The sequence below is a fragment of the Microchirus variegatus genome (assembly GCF_963457635.1).
Source record: "Microchirus variegatus genome assembly, chromosome: 7".
Lineage (NCBI taxonomy): Eukaryota > Metazoa > Chordata > Actinopteri > Pleuronectiformes > Soleidae > Microchirus > Microchirus variegatus.
This window is the reverse complement of record NC_139808.1, coordinates 20,010,314-20,029,458: the sequence shown is the minus strand read 5'-3', so window position 1 is coordinate 20,029,458 and position 19,145 is coordinate 20,010,314. Positions and strand designations below refer to the sequence as shown.

The following is a 19,145-nucleotide window of genomic DNA, read 5'->3' as shown; positions in this document are numbered from 1 at the left end:
GTTTCATGTATTTTGTTGTTTAAGATGACCATGTAAGTCGCACTTTTTATAAGAGGACCCAAACTGTTTTACAGAGTTTCTGTAAAGAAAGCGCCTCTAAAATTGTTTTCCTACGAATAAAAGATAATTTTATTTGGTCATAATTTGTCTGAAGCTCATTTTGATTTAAAAAATAAATTTAAAAAAAATTGTGAGAAAATCGTATTGTGAACAAAAAAACTCGTGAACCGAACCGAGTCGTGAGTCGAGTGTATTGTTACATCCCTATCCAGGACTAATCATGAAACTGCTTTATATGCTTTTATTTTTCCCCTGTTGAGACTATTGTAATTAAATTCACATCTGCTTCAGTCTTTTCTACACCATTCTTTTCAACCACACAGGTTGTTTTAAAGGGACACTGTGTAGTATTTATGGGTTTATATAACCCAAAATCCACTTTTTTATACATATTATGTGCTCCTGCATTGTCTAGTCGCTGTATAATAGTTTTTGTTTCATTTTCGTAGTGTTTCAAAAAGTCATGTAAAATAACATGGTCGCGGGCCGCTGTTGCATTGCCACTGTTAGCAGCGAGACGCCATGTTTCTACGGGAGCCTGTAAGGACAAACGGGAGAGAACAAATCAAGCGTCGATTTACTTGACGCGGAAGTCCCGCCTCCACTCTCTCCGCTTCGTCTGCTACGGCCGCGGTAGCTCGCCCTCTCCCTCTCCCTCGCCTCACGAACCTCATCTGCTGACACGGAGAAAGACGACGAGGACGACATTTGACTGGCTGAGGATACCGTAGCGCTCAGGGAAGGGAGGGGGTGAGCAGAGGAGCAGTTCTTTGTTGTAAATTTCAGCCTCTCCTCTAGATGTCACTCTAGACTACTTACTCCATCTTTAAGTGTGTTATTTAATCATTTAATCAGTGACTTCTGAATTAAGTATTTTATTATCATTAGTATTTGTTATGACGAGAACCTGAAGTTGTATCCTGTCACAAAAGCTGGCATTCAAAAGCAATCACTCTGCCAGAACTTAATTTAGACAAGCTGATCCGCATATTTGATTTGGCAGAGATTCACTTTTTTAAGTCAGATGCCTGTCCTGACAACACTCACTGGGAGTACACTGAGGCACCCGCGGCTGGTTTCAACTTAAGAGTGTCCAATCAACAATGAGCAATGGGGATTGATATTTAAGACTCAGTCAGTCTGATTAAATGTAAATTCTATGGTGGTGACACATGAACTGTTCATTCTGTTTGTTTCTCTGCAGAGGATACGAGTGCCGTTCATGCCAGAAATTTTGAAGTCGTCTAGAAGCTGCACCACTCTCTCTCTGCTGGGGTCATTTGGATCTGTGTTCCTCACCTGTAAAACACACACACACACACACAGTTGCAGGTGTTACAGGTATTTTAATAACTGGAGGAGAAATATTTATGTCATGATGATTGTGTGCGCCTTACAGATTTGAGCAGCTTGATCTCGTCCAGAGCCGTCTCTGTGTAATGCTCAGCACTTTTTACGACCTTCATGGCCACGAAGCGCTTCTCTCTGAGAAACACAAGCAATATCAGCTATTTTTATTATTACTCACTTGCATTTGTGCCTGCTCTGTTTCAGCTTGATGTATCTATTGAGAGCAGCACAATTGCTGGCTGAGATGCACGTGACTTTATTAGTGTGTTGTTCTACTGATATGAGCAGGGGTAGTCAAGATGGAATTAGATTACAATTTGTTAATTTGGCTTCCTCGTGGTTATAAAACCCATAAATCTCTGCATGGGGGGTGGGTATAGAACGTCAATACTAAATAAATAATAAGAATAAGAATAATAAATGTGAGAGCAGAAAGTTGCTCCAAGTTTGCAAGAAGAAGAGTGGAAGAATTTTAGGTCAAATTTGGGTTAATCTATGGCCGATGCAGATTTTTAAAGATCAGGGCAGCTAATGGCTGATGGTATTCATCATTTGTTTCCTCCAGCTGATAAAATATAATTGTTTACTGATAAATACAAAAAAATAACAACACTAATGGTCTGTCTATACAATCTATATTTATGTCTGCACTGCAATGCAATTATATAAAGTATTCTCAATGAATGAATACGGCGTCCTAATGTATAAAGTAAATATTAAATACATTAAAAATATATATTTTTTTCAATTAAGCTTTGAATAGAAAAATATACAATTTTAATGACAGCAACATTTATCAAGTTTCTAAGAACAAAATTGATATAGTAGTTATACAATTAAATAAATTATATCGAAAGTGGTCATTTTTGGTTAAAATGGATTAAATAAAATTGGTTAAACGTCTTTAATTCCTAGTAACTTTGTGTGTCAGGGAAAATGTGTATAGATGAATATGGTAAACCTATTAGCACCAGTTTTTAAAAATGTCAATCATAACAGTGGTACTACTCAAGCTCAATATGTTTTGCTGATTTAGGCGTTTATCAACTCACTGGATGTCCCAGGCCAGCCACACGGTGGAGAAGTGGCCCCACCCCAGCTTACGGATGACATGATATCTGCCGTTGAACAGATCTCCAATTTTCACATGGTGATATCCACCTGTTGAAAGGAAAAGACGTGTTTATAAGCAGAGATTATCAAATCCTGTGTGTGTGTGTGTTCTATGATCATCTTGTCTGATTAATAAAGAGTGAACACCCTACCCTTGCAGTAGTCGTTGGGATCTTCCTGCTCGTCGTCATCAGAGCCCAGTATTTCCTCATCCTGCTCTGGGAGCGGCGAGTCTGCCTGACCGGGCTGAGCACTGCCGCCTCCACGGCCATGAGGCTCTGGTCTAAAGAGATGGTAAATGAGAAAACAGAGAGACAAGAATGGTAAGAGAGACATTAAACTGAAATGACACACAGGAAAAGTGTCCCAACACTGACATGAAGAGTTGACCCATTTCAAAAATGTGATTTCTGTAATGACCGCAGGAGTTCTAGAGTTTGTTTTCCTTTGTAGAAACTCATAAGATTAGATTATGAGGAACTAAAGATAAGAAACCCATTTATTTTTTAGTGTAATGAAAGAACAGTTCTGTTAACACCGAAGGATAAAAGGATGATGCAAATTAGGGATGGGACTTTTTTGTCGACAAAACGATCGACAATTGGCACGTGCGCACCTCGACAAAAAAAATAAAATTAAAAAAAGTCGAAGTTCACAACCAACGAGGTCAAGGAAGCTGTGCATGAAAAGGTGAGCCTGCTGTCCAGGCTCCCTGCGCTCTCAGATGAAGGTGCGCGCATTGAGGAGGACGAGTCACCGGCCCGTTTTTGTGAATGAAATAGATGAAGGCGGGTCACTAAGGTAACTATGAAGCTTCGGCCACTGTCCGTGGTGCTCAAAGGCTGGTTTGTAGGATGAGTGTGTGGCCAGTCACCTGTAACGTTAGCCTACATGGTGACAACAGCAGTTCTCTCCCGTTCTCTCGCGTGTGTGCGTGCGTGCAGTGCTAACGAGCTTGCGCTAATGTTTAGGATGGGTTGGGGGACAACAATAAGCTGTCTACACGAATGAAGACGGCATCTGACCCATTCAAGATCCTGCACTCTGGTGGACACAACAGGCTGAGGTTCAGAAACCCGAGCCGTCTGGCGACAACAGCGGACTGTTTTTTTTTGCCCCTCATTTTTATTATCTATGGGTTGGCAATAATGGACAATACAGCCATGTTTTTGAGCCTAAAATGAAGTAGTACACTGTAGAATAGTTTCCACCCCTGCATTGCGGCTGCTGTAAAATAATAATAATAATAATAAATAAATAAATAAATAATAAAACAAATCAACACATGGACCTCGTAAATCGACTCAAAATGTCGTGAAATTACCACACCCAATGACTCACTGCACTTCTGTACTTCTGTAAGCAGCCCTAGCAGAGTTTTAAGTAGTTTAACCAGGTCAATTATATCAGTCACACGATTATTTAACAATCAAAATCACAAAGTTAAAACACAACTTCAGTTCAAGTAATACTTTACAAAATATCTTAGTCCTTTTTATAACTTTCATTTTGTAACCAGTGAGTGGCAGCTTTCAGAATTATTAATTTTCTGATCTTTGTATTCAGTCATATTTCAACGTCATTTTAATAGCACTACATTGCTGTTGCATCCATGCGTCTCGTCATAAACAAATCACTTCCTCTGTGCAGCATGGGAATGTCACCAGATCTAAACACAGAGAGAGTTGTGTGGAACTGACAGGATTGTGTGAACTCATTTGACAATGGCTTGAATTTAATGGACATTTGTTGAGATCCAAGTTACTCACCGCAGATTTTAAGTATTGTAACTGATCTGACTCACTTAGCGCTTCGACCTGAGACACACATCTGCATTACAAAAAAGAGTTTTAAACAAAATAACAGAGTAGGAGAGTGTCCATGACAGAAACTACAAAGACAATGAATCTGTGTTGTCTGCTAGTTAACACCACAAGTACCACAAAACAGTGAGAAAAGGCTGGAACATCACCATGAAACCACACAATATTCAAACAGCCATCGACTAAAACCTTATATTATTCAATGTTAATAACATTATTGAATGTTATTAGCTGAAAACATGAAGCGATGTTGACTCTGTGGTGCTTAAATAGTGCCACAGAGAAAATGGTGGAATAAATGATTAAAACCCATCTTCTCTGTGAGTTGAAGAGGCTCCAGAGAAGACTGACCCTTTCCCTCTTTCTCAGTGCTGTCCATGGTGCTGAAATGGCACCTTCACCTTCATCAACCTGCGCCTTGCAATGTAATGTGGTCCAAACTCCAAACTTCTGTGTTCCGGTTTTGATAAGTGCTCTGGACATGCCGGTGTCCTAAATGTTTATAAGTTAGATGGTGACAGCAGTATGAAGTTTGCTTCTGGAAAATCTTCCATCGACTACGCCATGTTCTTTGGCCAAAATAGCATGAGAAAGTCAGAATGTCTGATGCTAATGATGCAAGATTATATAGATTCAAATAGGCAAATATTTTCCACCAAAAAAAGACTTTAAACTGAGTTACATGACGCCCAGAGCTGTATACAAAGGGTGTGTCAAAAATAAATAACTTGCTGGTTATTTATTTGCATCACAGTTAAATGCAAAGGCATTTACTTGACCTTTTGAAGATGGAGAGCTCTTATCAACCAGCGAACGTCCCCTTGTCCAGGTGCCGATTGAAACTCAAGTCACACTATCAAATACGCCATTATTACGGTTATATTGTTATTGTCAAAAAAGATGTTATATTTAGGAATGCACCAATAATTTATGGAAGCAAATTTTTGCCATTATCCAAATGAAAATGCATTAACAGAAATGCTTTTTCATTTTCAAAATGTAGCTGCATTTTGTGACCCATAAATAAAATGAATAACCAATATTTCAAAATGCATTTTCATTTTCAAATTCAAGACTGCTCATTCTGTGATTTAATTAAAATGATAAAGAAAATGACATTTAAGATTTCATTTTCAAAACATCCTCCAGCAAAAAGGTAACAAAATCCAATTTGAAATGTCAAATTTGAAAATTAAAATGCATTAACAGAAATGCTTTTTCATTTTCAAAATGCAGCTGCATTTTTGAATCATAAATAAAATGAATAATCAATATTCCAAACTGCATTTTAATTTTCAACTTCTAGACTGCTTATTCTGTGCCTTAATTAAAAGACAAAGCAAACAGAAATGCTTTTTCGTTTTCATGTTCGCCCTGCAAAAAGTATTTCATAATTCAAACGAGTTCGCAATACGGAGCGGCGCAGGACAGTGACGTCACTGGCCACTCCCCTTGTTCTTACACTCATGCTGAGCATAGATATTTAAAGTATAGATGTCTTACGGCGGATCGTCCAAAGACAGTATTGGCCAGCAGCACGGACGACACATCTACCCTTTACATATCTATGGTGCTGAGCAGGCATTTCAATAGTCAATATTTAACCGAGAAGTCTGTCCGTGATGGTCCTCCACTCGTTTGTGTGAGTGTGTAGAAGAGCCAGAAGAAAGGGAGTGGTCAGTGACGTCACTATCCTGCGCCGCTCCGTATTGCGAACTCATTTGAATTATGAAACACTTTTTGCAGGGCGAACATGAAAACGAAAAAGCATTTCTGTTTGCTTAGTCTTTTAATTAAGGCACAGAATAAGCAAGGAGTCAAAAATGCAGCTGCATTTTGAAAATGAAAAAGCTTTTCTGTTAATGCATTTTAATTTTCAAATTTGACATTTCAAATTGAATTGTGTTACCTTTTTGCTGGAGGATGTTTTGAAAATGAAATCTTAAATGTCATTTTCTTTATCATTTTAATTAAGTCACAGAATGAGCAGTCTTGAATTTGAAAATGGAAATGAATTTTGAAATATTGATTATTCATTTTATTTATGGGTCACAAAATGCAGCTACATTTTGAAAATGAAAAAGCATTTCTGTTAATGCATTTTAATTTGGATAATGGCACAAATTTGCTTCCATAATAATTCGGCGGCTGAAACACTGTGAGTAAACTGTGGAACAGCACCCGTTAAATGCTGGAAAGTCTCTTTGCGCAAAAGTTAAACTATGAATTCCCCGCGACATTCTTTTCACAGCAGAGAACATTCTCTCTCTTTGAGCAGTTAACTAAAGAGATCGGCTTATCTGATGCATCCGTTATTCCCTCAATTGCAGCGTTGTAGGGGTAAAACTGCGTGTAGAGAAACGATCAAGACGGATACGGAGAAGCGCATGGCGCAGGAGAGGGAGAACAGTACAGCGCAGGGGCGGTGCGCAGAAATCTGTCTGCACCAGATGAGGGGCACTACCACTTTTTTATTTATGTTAATTATTTTACTTTTAAATGTGACCAGCATAAAACAGATTTCATAGGGCGCTAGATCAGTCAGAGTCTGTGCTACGGTCATGGAGGATGTATTTAAAATATTTGAATTAACTGACACTGAAACACACTGTGTGTGTGTGTAAAACGTCATGCATTTACACATAGTACATCATATGAATAATTATTTTGTCGTTTTGTTGTATTTTTAGTAGTTTAAAAAAAAAACGTTTTAAATCAAAAATCGATTTTTTATTAAATAAATCGGGGATTTTATTTTCAGGCCATATTGCCCAGCCCTAACTGTGATACACCATCATGCTGCGGTTCAGTTTGGAACAATAAAACCCTGGGTCAGGCTTGTGTTATGACTGAGAACAGTACCTTTACTTGGTAGGCTGGGTGTAGCCGTTACCTGATTGTCGCATCAGCAAGATATGTTAAGTGACAACAAATGACAACACCATACGGGACACAGCAGACATTTTTACTCTGGTACCACAAGGGAAGGGTGCCAAAAATGGAACGGTCGGGACGTTATTTTGGTACTATTCCTAATGGAAACGTAACTGTACCAAAACTGAACCTTTTCACTTGGAGCAAACAGCTAAAGAGAGATAAACATACTTTACTGCTGAAAAAAATAGTACATTGTTTTGTTACAGCAGTTAAGTATTAGCAAAAAATCAAAAACAAATCTATTTTCTGTAAGCCTCTAAGTGAGGCCGCAGCCAACTGCTTCCGGCAAAGAAATCTCGTTGTGTACATGCAGTGCAGACAGATGTTTAAACGCCTCATCAGCATTGACGCCATCTTCCTTTCACACCTCAAATAAACAGAGTGGTATCACATTCAGTACCATTCGCAAAGCACAGCTGTCCTTGTGAGCGACATATTTGAACTTTGGTTTATGCTACAGAGTCAAAGAGAAACTAATGAAAACAAGTTACATATATTCTCCTAAGCTATAAGAGGCCTTCAACAGCAGATTCTGTCACACAACCTCTCAGAAAGTGTCTCATGGGGAAACCTATGTAAATTTACTTTGGTGGTGAAGGCAAATATCAAACTGATTTTGATATCAAACTGGCTGCACTTCGCAGTGCAATTGTAGTGCAATCAGTGTTGAAGTCATTAGGATTAGCATGTCAGGCTAATCAGTTGAGTGGGCTTAAGACTGAGCTGAAGGACCACTTTGGTTGCATCTTAGTAAAACCATGCTTACAAAGCTGTGTCACATTCAGTTGCCTGATGATCTCAGCCGTTTGTTATTGATCCTTAGAGAGGAGAAGGCAATTATAACGCTGATGTGAAGTCGGAGGTGCTGAGACTGAATCCATTAATCAGGTCATTTTCTCCTCTGACAACAACTTGCTTGACGTTTCTCTCTTTTTATTCTCAGAGCTTATTTTCTGAGTGACTCATTTTGATGCAGAAACCATGATCAGCATATGATTGTGATATACAGCACCTTCTGAACACAGAATTTCAATACCAACAGATAAAGAATACATATCTAGTTCACATGTAGGAGGCCACCAACTGAAAGTCGATGATTCATATCATCGTTGTGCTTCGAAATGGTGATCTGTCTGCTGTGAAATCATTTCTCGATTATTTGAGAGTGGGCAAACGCACAACTTTTTTTATTCTCCACATCCTCAGGACTGCTGCACATGCTCTGTTCAACTTAAACTTGTCCATGTATGACAGCAGTATTTAAGTAAGAAGATTACTAAAGTGATTTACATTAAATCTATATAGATTTAAAAGGTCACTAATAAGCAAACTGCAGTCAAAATCCAGACCCAGACTTGCAGAATTTTCGATATTTCATTGGACACATGGTAGAGTAGTGGCTAGCACTGTTGCCTCGCAGCTAGAAGGTCTGAGTTCGCAACCCTGAGCATTTCTGTATAGAGTATGCATGTTCTCCACGTGTGCATGTAGGTTTTCTTAAGATTCTCTCGTTTCCTCCAAAAGTCCAAAAACTTGCAGAAGTTAATTGAACACAAAACCAATTTGTGTTGGTCCTGAGATAGACAGGCGACCTGTCCATGATGTGCAATTCGATACTGCTGGGATTGGCTCAAGCTCCCTGCAACCCTCATGTGGAGGACAAAGCGGTAGACAATGAAAGACATAACATTTGTATTTTCACTGGTGCCGCTTTTCCAGTGTTTACGGCTAGAAGTCCAGGAAATGCACATGCTGTAAATTGTCACATGATATTGACATACTGAGTGACCCATGCTGGTTTACTTGGGATTAGAACTATTGTCTATTTTCACCGTAAACCACAGAAAAAAAATCTTTCAACACAGTCTCAATGTCACATATTCCACAAATCAAAAAACCTTTGCCATACATATATACATATTGGACATTAAAGTTAAGTTAGTAAGTAGTAAATGTAAATATTGTAGTCGGTCACTTTCCCCCATACAATGTTTTTTCGCCTGAGTTTGTTTGTCCGTCTGATATTTAGCAACATAACTCAAAAGGTCACAGACGGATTTTGATGAAATTTTCAACACTCGCTGTCTGACCATAATGTTATCACTGGTTACAACACTCACTGTCTGACCCAGGCGTGCTGGCAGGGTGTATTTCGTAGGCACTGAGCTGCCTTGGCGGAGGTCTGCGCTCTCCGAGTGCTTTTCTAGTTTTGTAATATTTTTGGTTTGTAGTTAAAAACAAGACATTTGAGATCATGGTCACACTGACAATGTCTCACATCAACTGCAGATAAACATCCGTTTTTTTTTCACACTTCACTATGTGTGAGCTCCTTTTCTATTGAACCTGCATCAGTGGCAGTAAATGGCCAACATGGCTTTGCTAATGAGAGGGTGGTGTAAATGTATGAACAGTCTTAAAACTAGAAATGCTTCAAAACTAAAACTATATCACTGGAACTCAAACAGTTTCATAGTTCTCTGATGATTCAAGAATAAAAAGTCTAGTTTACAGGTAAAAATTATGAGGATTGAGTTGAAAAAAAACAACAACAAAAAAAACATGCACATTCCACCACAGCAGCACGACTACATTATCATATTGTTACCAAAATGACCACTAATTTGACCGAGATGGAGAGCAGGAAATGAGATGGAGACACAGATTTGGTGAAGGTTAGGAGGAAACATGTCAACAAGAGAGACACAGACGGAGAGAAAGATTCAACAAATGTACACACAAATTTCAATAACAAGAGCACTTCCAAATTTAAAAGCCAAAACGTCAGCAGATGACTGTGCTTTAGAAAATAATTCATGTAAGTTTTATTCGTTCTCACTGCAGCACAGGTTGACAGTTCAATGCCCCTGATGGCAAAAATATGGCCGACTATCAGGATACTTGAAGGACTTCTGCAACATTCGAGACACCTTGAAATGTCTTTTACTAACCTACACTCTTATTAGCACATACACACACACAGCGCTTACCTGCAAGATGCACGGATGCCCATGGGATATGATGCAGAGAAGAGGACAGAGGAGAGTGTGCAGGTATTTAGAGACTCACTCACTCCTCTCACTCCATCCACATATAGAAAAGACAAATAAACAGGCAAAGGGGTGGAGAGTGGATAGCAGAGAGAAAGAGGAAGAGAGCGAGTGATGAGATTACAGGGGAAGGTGGTGGCAAACAGAATAAGAAGAAAGAAGAGAAAAAGAAGGGGGTGTGCACAAGGAGGAAGATGAAGAAAGAGGAAGACAAGAGAGTCTCTGCTGTGAGCTGAACACAGAGTCCTGAATCACTGGCCACCACTGGAGTCCCTCACTTTTTCCTCTCACACGTTCTCTCTCTCTCTCTCCCTCTGACCGAGAACTCTCCTTGGCTGTCGTCAGCCTCTGGCCCCGCCCCCCTCCACCAACAGCTGGGACACGATTGGACAGTGCAGCCCAGCACTGCATTGCAGGTGAGGGACGGCATCAGCTGCCTCCTCCTCCCTGTGCAACCAAAACACCATTCCTCTTCCTCCTCGTCATCTGTCAACACCACCATCTCATACGAGGCTGACAATTCTAATGAAAATAGCCATTTTTCTCACCGATATTGCAAATGCAAATTTTTGTGAGCAGTTCAATATCGCTGTGTTAACACGATAGAGCACTATCACTTTAGATATCAAAATATTAACTTGAACATAGAAAACAGAACAATTACATTGCAGCCTTATTTTCTTGTTTAAAACTGTGATTTGGATTCGTTTCAAGGACTTGGGAGTTCTTCATCACTTTTAACTTCTGCCCTCAGGCCAATGTCCATAAAAACACACGCCACCCGAGTGTTTTTATCCTAAAGCCACCACTACACTCGACTCTGCATTGAAAACACACAACCAGTAACAACAAAATCCAAATCAAAATATCAATCATAAAAAGAGCATATTTGTGCTTAATTTCGCCATTCATTCATAGCCCCATGTGTAACCCCTAATATCATTGTGACTAGGATATTGTTAATTAATTACAACTTAATTATATACATTATTCAAAACAAATACACATACATCTTAAAAGGTTTGGAGACCCAAAAAATTTTTCACATGACCCACGTGTGGGTCCTGACCCAACATTTAGGAATCACTGGTCTACTGTACACTATGTGCATTAATCTATCAATGCATTTATTTTTAAAGGCATAATTGCCACTCTGTGTGTATGCTGAATGTGATGTTACTTCTTTTATTTATCTTTTTATTATGTATTTACTGAGAGAGCTCAGTTTTAAACAATGCACTGAATGTTGTTGTACTTAAATATTAATGATGACAATAAAGTTACCTTGAATCAAGTGGTTCGCCTTTATTACTGCAGGTGGGATTTCAAACAACATCCTGATGCTACAGTATTTCCCAGTGTCTCATTTAGGGCTGCCACTAAAAATATTTTATTATCAATGAATCTGTTGCATATTTTCTTGATTAACCAATTAGTTGTTGTCAGAAAATGTTGACTGGTGTTTCCCAGAGCTCAAAATGTTAATGTTCTCAAATATAAATGTCAATTTTTTCACAAAACAAAAGGATGTGTTTAATTGTTTCATTCCTTGCTCAAATCAAATCAATATAAGCTGCAATAATACATCAGCATTATGATTAAACCTGTTTGGGGTTTGTTAGCTACCGAACAATAAACAACATAATTAGAAAACAAGACTTTTTGCAAAGCATAAAAATCACAGCTGTAATCAATAATGTTAATAACAGCTGCATTAGAGTTAGTAGGCTGGCTGATGAACATGCTGGCTCACTGCAATATGCCATTTATTTTCACTGCAGATATTTTAACATGTAGAGCACAGGTATGACTGATGACATTGACAGCAGCGTGACAGGGAGCCAAAGTGCATCCTGAAATGGAGGCTGAGTGTAATAAACATCAGCTATCATTCATTTGATTATTTACACCTGTGCTTTTCCTACTGCGACCTTTCAAAATATCGGCCATGAAGAAGGCTCAGGACTGGGATACTTCACTGAGCCGAGTCATCATTAATGTTCCCACTAGTAGTAAACAACCCGTTCAAATCTGGGGTTAAACATGGACTACATTGTTCGACTACACAGTCATCTGAAATTGACATAACTGTGTCAGCGTCTCCCGGTCTGTCTTGTTTGTGCCGTTTTCACACATCCAGCCATGTAAAGGGCCTGTACTGCTCTGTAGTAAAGTAAAAAAAGGCACAGAGGGAAAGCAAACTCTTGGAGGTGGAGTGTGGCCAAAAGTTTACACCCTCGTCTGTCTGCCTGCCTCCAGAACCCCCCCAAAAAAAATCAATGCCAAGTGCCTGCATGTGCAGCAGAAATAAACAACAGCATCAGGTAACTGTACTCGGAGCCTGCAGTGCACACAAGGTGTAAATGAGCTGCTGACATTATGATACATCTCTGTGAGTGAGCTCAACTGTGCTGTTGATGATCGATTTACATGTAACATGATGACATTAAGATGCTCACTTTATAATGTTCTCTTTCTTGGAGCAAAGTGTATATTAGGGCTCACTTTTTATTTCTAATTCACCTCTCTGTTTAAACCTTAAAAACTAATTAGAATTAAAAATATACAGTCCATCACACCATCTGAAGTCATTTTAAGTTTAATGTATAAATAAAATAGGCCTTCAAGCAGAGATAGCATGACTTAAACCATATCATTGACTATAGGGCTGAAACTAACAATTATTTTCCTAACAGATTAACAAATTGATTATTTTTTAGATTAATTGACGAGTTGTCTGGTACATAAAATGTCAGAAAATGTTGATCAGTGTTGCCCAAGCCTCAAAATTAGGTTTTCAAATGTCCAGAAATTATACTCATGTGTAAGAAGCTGAAAAATCAGAACACTTGTTTTAATTATTTAAACAAACATTCATTGATAACCAAAATAGCTGACAATAAATAATAATCAGATAATCATTGCAGCCCTAGTAGAAAATGTGAAGAAAGTCACATTCAGACAGAGGATACTACAGCTTTGTGTGCTACAACAGCAGTCATGCCACTGCAGATTTTTCTTAGTTCTCAGCATTACCTCTTTCTTTCTCAGAATCAGCAGAAACACCACTGTTTTCATGGCCTGAGGTAACCTGCCTCCCCCTTCACATTTAACACACACCAACACACACATATTGATCTAATTCTGCTAAAGATGAGATGGGGGGAAAAAAACAACAAGAGAGAAATGTAGACACTGATCTGTTGTGGGCTGCAGATGATAGAAGATGATAAAAAAACTATGTGTTATGTAATGAACTGCAGCTATGGCTGTGAGACAAGAGTGAGAGATGAAAGCAAAATATAGAAGAGAACAGTTGTGCTGGTAAACATTGAATTCTCTCCATTCTGAAATTACACCCAAGACACAGAAAGTTACAGGAAAAAAAGTGGTTTCATGTTTAAAGGGATGCAAAAAAAAGAAGTGATTCTGCGATGCAAGAATAAAGTGAAGAATAGGTAATGAGGTGGGCAATGAGCTCTTTGAAAAGCTGGCAGCAAAAACCCTCCAGGGGAAAAACCTTGGCCGTGTTCTCACTCGCACAGCAAAGCAAATGCAGGTAAGGCAGGTACACAGAAGTCAGCATCTGCTGCTTCGTGAAAAATGAATCAGCCCATCAGTTAGCAAAGATGTGCATCATCCGACTCCCATCATCACACAAGCCCTTAGTCTTTCTCCAACACACATACACACAAAATAACTGCTGTGCTACTCACTTGCATGTGAGACCGCTGGCTAACTTCACCACAGCTACATTGATGGAGAAGATCCAGTCCAGGAGCCACATGACAGAGCAGCAGACACCAACTCACTGAGCAAAGACACTGCACTAACACTGCTGGGACCAAGCTGCAGTTCTGCTTCGTCCTTCTCTACTCTACACTGTGGCTCTTCAACTCAACAGTGGCCACTGCACGTTCTCAGCACAGCAGCCACAACTGAGGGAATCGCACAAGAAAGAGGGAGGGAGTGAGGGAGTGCGACGAGTGGAAAAGCGAGGGACAGAGGGAGAGAGTGAGGGAGAGTTGCAGAGTTGAGTTACACTTGAATGCTCCCCACTCGCTTGACAATAAGTGACAGGAATTATGCGTTTTCAGCAGAAAGCTACTGCACTGCACCAATGTCACTGTTGAATGTCCATCGTAAAAGGGTTTCACAAGCAACATATAGAGCTGTGCATCATTACAAATAACAGGTCAACAGTTTGATTGGATATCACTATGCTTTGCATCCTGAATTTTTTATATAACTTAATGTTAACTAGAATTTTGTGTGTGCGTGGTGTTCCTCCAAGTTTCCTCCAACATTCCAAAACAATGGGGATTAGGCAAATTGGAGGCTCTAAATTGACTATAGGTGCGAGTAGACGCCGCCTTTCGCCCTACGTCCGCTGGGATTGGCACCAGCACCTCCGCGAACCTCATGTGGACAGTAAGATGATGGATGGATGGATAAATTGAAGAGCTCATCCACACAAACTAAACTAATGTGAAAGCAGTGTTATATATTGTATAGACATGTTAGTTTGATATTGTGACAGTGTGATACCTTGAGCAAAGATATAATTTATCGTTTTATGTGTAGTAATATTTGATTTAACATAAAATCAATTAAATCAGGGAATATATGGTTTAAATCTATGTTAAAATCTAGTTGTACAACTAAGAATAATATTTAAAGTTGGTAGTAGCTATAGTTTTTTTTATGTTGATGCATGCATTAGGAAAGAGAGTGTGTATCAAGAGCGATTGTCCATCCATCTGTTTACCTAACACACACACAAGGAGACAGGGAGAGAGCAAGAGCGACTGAGTGTGTGGACAAGCAAGCTCTTTGAACTTAATATACTACTAAACATGCCAATGCTTCATAGCTGTTTACAAAAGTCAATTCTAAGAGTGTTCCTTGACTTTGTAGTTGTGATACCCCACAGCAGAATATCTGATAAAGTGTCCGGGTTGCACCTCCAGTGATCAAAGATGAGACCTGGCTTCTTCTGTACTGTATTCAAATACGCACTGATGTTTAGTCTGTTCACAAGTGCCAAATTATGTTTTTAACAAGCCTGGTGGAACAGATTTGTCCACTGTCAATGTGTCTGTGCAAGAGACAGAGAAAGAAGGAAGAGCATGACTCACACTACTGTCACATGAAATAATATCTTAACATAAAAAAAATAAAATAAAAAAAGATCAGTGTACTATGCAAGTAAAACCATCACAGGACGTCAGTTGTGGAGGTAGTCGCTAAAGTGTCCTAAAAGATTCTAATTTCCACTTGGGGCACAGGTGCTCCCTCGTCCTCCTCTTCCTCACACATGCTTCAGACGCTGGTGTGAGTGAAATTGGAGCGAAAAAGAGAGAGAGATGAGGTGACCCCCACACTCAAAATCCCACAGTTCAGAAACTACGGTGACGTTGTTTAATATAACACAAACACACAAACTAGTGACGAGCAAAGCAGTTGTTTTCGGTGTACTGAATCATTAGAATCAGTTGATTATAGGGATGCACCGATTGCCATTTTTGGGGCTGATCCGATTTTTCAAGAAGTTTGACCTGCCGATACCGATTTTAGCCGATTCCGATTTAAATTTTTTAAACCACTTTACAGCATACAGAAAGATATATATTTTTGCATATTTTCTTTAATAGAACATTTTAACATAGAAATACAATCAGTTCACATCCAATATCCAACTAAAAATACATCAACTAATCACTACCTGTATGTGTGTTTATTTAAGTTTAAACATATTTCACAACATATTACCTACACACAAATAAGTAAATTAACTAATGACCAAGAGCTCACTCTCTCGCACCCCGTGCCAACAATGCCTCGCACTCACTGCGCACACTGGTTTAAATGACAAACAAACAAATGCTGAGTGCTGATCAAAAGCTTTGTGCAAGTGATTTAAGGTCCCGACTCTTGTCCCAAATATGACAGGCTTCGTTCAGTGATTGAAACAAATATATTAACATTAATGAAACGTTTACATGCAAAGCGCGCTCACTCGCTAAGCAGACAGCAGCGGTATGCATACACCGGTATGGCGGTATATTAAAGATTCATATCATAACGGAAGAAAAAAAACGGTATTAGGTGTGAACCGGTATACCGCCTAGTCCTACACTCTACTCCATGTGTGGGTAGCCGCTTGCATGTGTGTTGCTGATGTTGCGCGATGGGGGTGCATTTGACCGACTTATTAAAATGGGAATATTTATGTCTGACTGGCCGGTTGCCGATTGCGGCCGATCACGTGAAAATCGTCCGGTTCCGGTTACTGGCCGATAAATCGGTGCATCCCTAGTAGTGCTGTAATCAACCAAAGAAACTCTTGGTCGACTAAAGCCCTGAAATTTCGACCAATAATCGACTAATCGACAGGGGGTACTTTGCGGGTGCGGCTCTTTTATTTTGAAAAGAGCCGCACCGAGAAAGTACCTGTGCGGCTGCGGCTCTTATTTTGAAAAGACCCACAGCCGCGGCTGGAGTTCAACAGAGTGAGAGTCAGACAGAGAGTCTGAGTCCGACTTCTGAATTCCAATGGAAATTAAATGCACCATGGACATACATTCATTAGAATTAGTCATTTTTGCACACACCAATTAGTTTAAAGCTCCCATAGAGTGGTCCTATGGCACAGATATGCGAGTTATGGAGGTCTATTTACATACGTTAACTTGTTTTTATGGTCAAAAACCTCCTAATTGATGGAAATGAGCCAATAGAAATCTCTCCTCACTGAAGCTCTCAGCAGTCACGCTGTTTCAGACTGAAATCTCACCCCCAGAAGACAGACTGTGTTGTGATTGGCCAGCCAGCGTTGAGCTTTCCCAACTGCCTTGTGATTGGCCAATACCTGGAAGTGACGTAATGAGCACACCGGCTCTCAGAAGCGCAGCTCCCCCACCTGGAATGGTGGATGCACTGCTACTCATTATCAAAACATTGTTTTAACAATGTTTAAAAATGGCTTCGTCACGACTCCCTGCCTCAGTCCCTTTACACCTTTGACCCAAAGTTGGACCCAGAGTCAGAAGACACTGTTGCAAGCGAAACACCTCCACAGCGGACATTGTTCTTCGTCTGCGGTTCAATTTACGCAACCAGATGTGCGTGGACCAGGAGGATCCGCTGTTCAGGAGAAATGCTGTCTACGTAACCGGACCGGGTTTTTTCAGAAATCTCGTTTAGCCTGAAATTACAATACAACACAGCGTTATCAGCAGTGGCTGAACTGTTTGTTCCGAACCCTCAGGGTTTCATAAACGAGGTAAAACGCAGATACACACAAAAAACTGGTACAAATTGTTACTTCCGTTCTAGGTCCGCTTTAGACCCATCCTTATTACACACCAGTAGTTAACACACACAATCCATGGAGATTGACCTCAGCTTGTCCCAGGATTGAACCAGCAACCTTCTGGGTACAAGCCCAATTCCTTCTGTTTTCAAGGCAACAGCACTAGCAACTGCACCACCTGTCAGTGTTGCAGGTACACTGCGTCCACAAAAACCCTGTCTAAACCACACAATATACTATTGGCTAGGGCAGCTATAGTTAGTATACCACGAGGATTACCAGTGTTTAATGGAAAGGTGCGGAAACACATGTGAACAGGTCTCGCAGGTGAAGTGCAAAGTCTTACTTTTTTCCAGGCTTCCTGGGCTTTGTCCTCTTCTTCCTGGCTTGGATCGCGAGCACTGCACGACACAAAATGAGCAAAATAGTTCAGATAATTAAAATAATCAATTTATCACAGAAAAACATGTCCGTCAGTTGATTTCATCACGACACACAGTATGTTGTTCAAACCTGTTGAGACTGTTACGTGATTTTGGACAAAGGTGAGCGGGTGTGTCGCCGGGCTGCAGGTGTACACAAAACAAAGCAGCTGTGGAAGGCTAACGTTAGCAGGTGAATTGATGCTCGGTAAAACCGGCCTCGGCGATGTGTTACCCCAAAATGAGAGGCATTTTTTTTAAGTTAGCAATTACAGTAACCCGATGTTTGTCGCTGCTAATATTAACACCACGTCAACATGTACCATACGAGGCCCCGGTTAATACTTTAAACAATTTCATGGAGGCTTTTTATTTTTATTTTATACTCAAACCTGGGTCTAAATTTTGGCGCATATTTATTTGTCTACGCACAGATGCTAGTGTACTAGCTAGCTAGAGCTAGCATACTGTTAACACCCACATACACACACGAGAGAAGAGCGGAGCGCATGGTCCACTTTTACTTTTCATCAACTCTTCTTTGGTTCATTATAGCCACATTTTCTTACGATATGACACCGAAGAATTCTCGTTTACAGTCAGACGATACGTGCGCGTATTAAAGCGCTGTGTATGCGTGAAATCGTTTTGGTTTTAGTTAGCAACGTTACCTTTTCTTTCCATGCTGGTAACCGGTCTGGGGATAAGTTGCGTTCACGGACGGTTGGAAATACCGCAACTCTGAAAATGCGCGAAATTGAACAAGCCCACAATGAGGTATGCAGTGACTGTAAGGGGCGGAGGGTGCACAGAAAGTAGTACTCGACTACTGAGCATATTTTATTTGTATTCTGACAAAGCTATCTTTTAAGAAACAGGTATAACATTGCGAATGTTATACGCAATACACGCATCCCATTTTAATTCGTCATGGGTAGCTGTAGAACGTCAAGACTCATTCATGATGCGTTCATGTACTTAAAAGAAGTCATGGAATTTTCACATCACAGTCACTTATTATGGCTCAAGGAATGTTGTAAACCAGTGGTTCAATAACTTTTTATACCAAGTACCA

At 39.9% G+C, this 19,145-nt stretch overlaps 1 protein-coding gene across 1 annotated transcript in view; it reads right to left on the bottom strand.

Moving 5' to 3' along the window:
• srpk1b (SRSF protein kinase 1b) overlaps positions 1-18,754 on the bottom strand; it is a gene marked incomplete at its 5' end in the record, with an annotated part of 31,534 nt that extends 12,780 nt beyond the window's left edge. The window contains 6 exons of the mRNA XM_083892745.1: positions 1,272-1,359; positions 1,458-1,545; positions 2,463-2,571; positions 2,676-2,806; positions 17,995-18,049; positions 18,742-18,754. Coding sequence (XP_083748871.1) covers positions 1,272-1,359; positions 1,458-1,545; positions 2,463-2,571; positions 2,676-2,806; positions 17,995-18,049; positions 18,742-18,754 — 484 coding nt within the window. The remainder of the gene's footprint in view (positions 1-1,271; positions 1,360-1,457; positions 1,546-2,462; positions 2,572-2,675; positions 2,807-17,994; positions 18,050-18,741) is intronic.
• Between the last annotated feature and the right edge of the window lie 391 nt (positions 18,755-19,145).